The sequence below is a fragment of the Piliocolobus tephrosceles genome, chromosome 6 (genome assembly GCF_002776525.5).
Source record: "Piliocolobus tephrosceles isolate RC106 chromosome 6, ASM277652v3, whole genome shotgun sequence".
In the NCBI taxonomy this organism is placed as follows: Eukaryota; Metazoa; Chordata; class Mammalia; order Primates; family Cercopithecidae; genus Piliocolobus; species Piliocolobus tephrosceles.
The window spans coordinates 121,526,528-121,531,400 of record NC_045439.1 but is presented as its reverse complement, the minus strand read 5'-3'; the positions used below and the strand labels follow the sequence as shown (position 1 = coordinate 121,531,400).

Here is a 4,873-nt window from a genome sequence, read left to right as displayed (position 1 = left end):
CTAATAAAGATTCAGGTGGGCTTTCTTCTAATTCAGGCTATTTCCAATGAGACTTAGGTCTAAAAGGATAAGCAGAGAGTGAGGAAAGAGGGCAACTCATGGAATAGTTACATGTATCAACAGTAACTATTATAATTCTACCAGGGAAGAAGAATCTTGGGTTTCACAGTATGCTTATGACCTCATCCTCAGCTACTTTAGAAGCAGCTTCCCAAACACTGTTGTTAGAGAGTTGGCAACTAATTCTGTTCTTGAATTTGGCGGATTGTCAGGGGGTTTTAGATTTATCCTTTCAATTATTTATACCAACTCTCTCTCTCTGAAACCAGAATCCCATTTGGAAAGATAAATACCTCTCTCTCTCCCCCCCCTCCCCGTGTGTATTCTGAACTGAGGTCTGCAAAGTCTATTTGGAGTGATATTTGGGGCTTTTCCTAGAAATAAAAATAGCTTCCAACGGTACTCACCAAATGGCATGTTCCTCGCTTCTTTAAACTTTTAAGACACCAAAAAGAAAGTATAAAATATTATAGTTAACTTATATAGTTTATTAAATTTTATAGAGGGTTTTCTTGAGTTGGATCATCTAAAAGGCTTCTGAAATTTGTCTCCAACAAATCTCATCTCCCTTTTAATGTGCACCGTCTAATATTTTTTCCCCCAACAGACAAACTTTCTCTCTCCCTGGGAATGATTAGTTAGGAGAACTTAAGCTATTTAAATCAGTATTAACAATCCAAAAGTCATCTTATGCTCCTATGTAAGAGGCTGCAATACACATCGACTCGATTGGCAAAATGGATAGGATGGAATAGATACGGGTCCTGAAGATTCAGGCAGCTTAAAAATCAATGCGCTGCGGTGGTAGGCTTACAATATGTCTGAGATGTGCAGCTTGTCTCCTTGTTTCATAAAAAAGCACAACTTTTTTATGTTTAGCATTTTAATCCTCTAGGAAACAAAACTTCTAGACTCTAAGCCCCTTATTATCTTGAGTAATTGAAAATCACGAGGTGTGTGACTAACTGTATTGAAACTGACTGCAATGTAAAGGTTCGTGATTGTGGTGTTTTATATCAGACCAGGCAAGGTGCAACTGCCATGAAACGCAATTTGTCAAGAAACTCACATGTTAAATTACATTAAATAAATAGATAGCAAAAACAACATCAAAACCTCCAAAATCCAGATACCAAGAAACTAAAGGCCCTTTCCCAAGGGCATTATGAAGGTGTCTCTAAAATAGGCGTGACTGTAATTTTAAATGTACTACTTGTTCACATTATCATTGACACAGACTTTTATCTGGACAAATCCATTTTTTGATAAAAATATAAGCGCTTTTCCATACCAGCGACCATCACTATGACAATGACAAGAGAAATATCTGTGAATACACAGAGGGTTTTAGGTAGGCTTTTCTTTAGGCCTTTACTCTCATATTTTTATCCTTCATATGATAATTCCAAATAAACACCTTGGATACAAGTAGCAAGAGTATTTAAGCTGTAACTCAGGAAAGATATTTCTATCTGTGATTCTGATTTTTTATTTTTGAATGCAGGTGATGGTTCATGCAAAAGATAACTATGCAAGGAACAAAATCTAAGACTGCTGTTTTCCACAGTAAATCCAATTGTTTTCTACAATGTAGAATTTTAATCTTCAAATTAAGTGTAGCTAGGACAGTGAGTGAAACTAATCACTGCTTGACTTTCATTTTCATCTAGGAAAAATAACATCTGATGTCACCACATTAAAATGTCTTCCTGCTTAATGTCAGAGAAAAAAACACACATTGCCAGTTTAGACCCAGCGCAGCTTATCATTTGGTCCCAATTTCATATTCAAACTACAAAAAATATTTTTTAATAAAGAAAACATATTCAAAACACATATACACACATACACACAGTGGGGGGAGGGAAAAATCCAAAATGAAGCTGATGCTATTGTAGTATTTATTAGCAAGACCATTTGGGAAATGTAAAAATGCAACACCCTTTCTTTCACATCAACATCTGAAAAGAAAAAACAACAACCGCGCTAAGTGTCCAAATATTGGAAAAAAAGAAGCAAGCGGAGGTCCCGAATTCTTGTAAAAACTGCTGAACAAACTCTTCAGTTTCTCTTAAGAAGGGTCACCAGAATAGGCAGTTTCTCAACATTTGTGCTTCATGGCGAGCTAAGGAGAGAGAGGAATGAGAAAAGTAAGACTTTCTTAGCAGGTATTAGCAGGGAGATTTCACTGTGCTGCTCGCTCTCCACCTCCACAATGTGAAGCAACACAAAATTCTACTCTCTGTGGCAGATCACCATTACTAATTACAGTAGCACCTTTAAATGTGCAACATTTTCTCAAATAGTTCCTGGGACATTTCATTTGTCACTCTTCCTTATGACAGCTTTGCTGGTGTATGCATCCAGGCGGGAGGCAGTGCTGTGTGGTGTTCTTTCATCACAGTGAAGGAACAAATGAAAACACCAATGGACAGGCAGAATGAGTGAATTACCCTAGGAACAGCTGGGGTTCCCAGCTATCCAGGAGAAGTGACACCCCTGAATTGTATTTACTGGCATCTCATGAAGTATTAAAAATCAACAGCTTTTAGTGAGACAATCTACAACCATCTATTTAATATGCAGCCTGGACATTCAACCAAGTCCACAGCCCTTCACAATTTAATTGTGTTATTCACGAGGGCCAAAACACACCAGATCCTGACTTTGATTTATGCCTTTCCCATTGGTGTTTGTAAAACATAGTCTATTGAAATACTAGGTCTTTTAAATGGGAATATAAAATACCACAGTATCAGTCAATATTTTCCCAAGCCCAGCCAGCCCATGATAATGTATTTAAGGAAATGATATGCAGGTACAGAACATAAAATTAAATTTGTCTTCACTTTTCTTAGCCAGATCTTTCCCAAGGAGTCCAGACAGTGATGTGAACCAGAAGGCAGAACAGAGGCTGAACTGTAACTCCTCATGTATCCAGAGTTTGATATCAGGGACTAATTTCTGTGGCCAGGGCTGGGAACAACTGGCGTTAGGGTTCTGTGGCTCAGAAATCCTTTGAGCAAAGAACAGGTGATTCTCTGCAGGCAATAACTTTGCAGAAAGCCCTGTCATCTGCATCCTGACCAGGCTCTCCGCCTTTTAAGAATTAGTAAGGCCGATCCTACTGATTTCACCCAGTGGTGCTCTGCATCATTTTGGAAGATGTCACTAATCCATTTCTCCAGCAAAATCCAGGGCAACCTGAGTCTTCTCTTTCTCTTCTTGACATCTTCAACAAGTAAGTTATAACCCTGGGGCTGCCATCTCAGCTAAGCCACCAGGAAAGGCAGGGTCAACACTCACAAGCAGTGTCCCCAGCCAGGTTTGCATGTGATAGAGGGAACCTTTGGACCAGTCGTCATGTTGATAAATTAATCTCTGCTTGGGAAACTTCAGCTGAGAGAGCTCCTGGTACCTCTGTCTGGTGATGCTGGTGAAGACCTCCACAGATGTTCTGCAATGCTGACACTGATAGTCAGTCAACTGTCAGACACACGGCTTGGGAAGTTCTGAATGTGCCCAGGCTGTCGTGCTGAGTGATGTGGGTTCTTGCCAAGAAGGGTAGAGGTGGCTAAGTACTCCTGACCTTGAAGAGTTTATAGTCCAGGAAACATATAGTCCAGGTTGGTGCAAATGGCAGAGCCAGGGCTCTAGCTCAGATCTGTCCCACTTTCTGGCCACACTCTGAACCTCATCACTGTATGGCCTCTATTTCTTGCTCTGCTTCTAGTTTTTATACATTATTCAGCAACATGGACCATCACATCAACAAAGAGCGGTTAAGTGTTGTGCATAATAAATACTGACCATAAATATTTGATCAGTGCTCCTGTCCTGGTATTCAATGAGCTGTTAACTTTCAGCTAATGGGCTTGTGACAATTTACCCACAACCATTAATCTTCAGCACTGTGATTATGCTGCTGTTCAAACCAGACCCTGGTAACCAGGACAGTACATCTGGAATGGAGCTAAGGGGAGCCCCTGGCCCACGACCAGCTGAGATTTGCAGAAATACAGTTACTGGACATTTTGCTATTTGAGTATTTGCCATGGTCCAAATGTTTGTGTTTCCTCAAAATTCTTATGTTGAAACCTAACCCCCAAGGTGATACTATTAGAAGGTGGAACCTTTGAGAGGCAGTTAGGTCACGAGGGCAGAGCACTCATGAATGAGATTAGTGTCCTTATAAAGTGGCTGAAGCGAGACCCCTCACCGCTTCCACCATGTGAGGACATGTTGCCATGTATGAATCAAACAATGGGCCCTCACCAGACACAGGATTTGCCAGTACCTTGATCTTTGACTTCCCAGCCTCCAGAATTGTAAGAAATAAATTTCTGTTGTATATAAATCACCCAGTTGATGGTATTTTGTTATAGCAGCCTGAATGTACTAAGAAAGTAGTATCATTTTAGTTTTTGTTTAAAAATTCCCTAGGAATTAGGAGTGTTAGAATATGGAAGGCTGGGAGGTAGAGCAGAAAGAACACTGCATGAAATGAGGTCAGGATACCTGCTGCTACAAATCTGCTGTATGACCTTGAGCTCTAAAGTCACAGCTGCTCCACACCTCAGCCTCCTCTTATATCTATAAAAAAGTTTCCAACTCTAAATGCCAATGGATAAATTTAGGTGTCAGAGTTGTTAAAATTTAAAATTTCCTTTTGATATATTTTGTGTTCTTAATATCTCATGGAAAGAGTTCTCTTTCAATGCTACGCATGTAACCTACTCAACCTAAAAAATGATAAATAATAAAATCGTGACTGATACCAGGGAGATATACTGATACTATATATCTCCCTGGT

General features: G+C 39.7%; 1 protein-coding gene across 2 annotated transcripts in view; it reads right to left on the bottom strand.

The window, feature by feature from the left end:
* Positions 1 to 1,938: 1,938 nt before the first annotated feature.
* STXBP6 (syntaxin binding protein 6) overlaps positions 1,939 to 4,873 on the bottom strand; it is a 247,975-nt gene continuing 245,040 nt past the window's right edge. For both annotated transcript variants that reach the window (XM_023227449.1, XM_023227450.1), the window contains one exon: positions 1,939 to 2,185. In XM_023227449.1, coding sequence (XP_023083217.1) covers positions 2,162 to 2,185 — 24 coding nt within the window. In that variant the 3' untranslated portion in view covers positions 1,939 to 2,161. The remainder of the gene's footprint in view (positions 2,186 to 4,873) is intronic.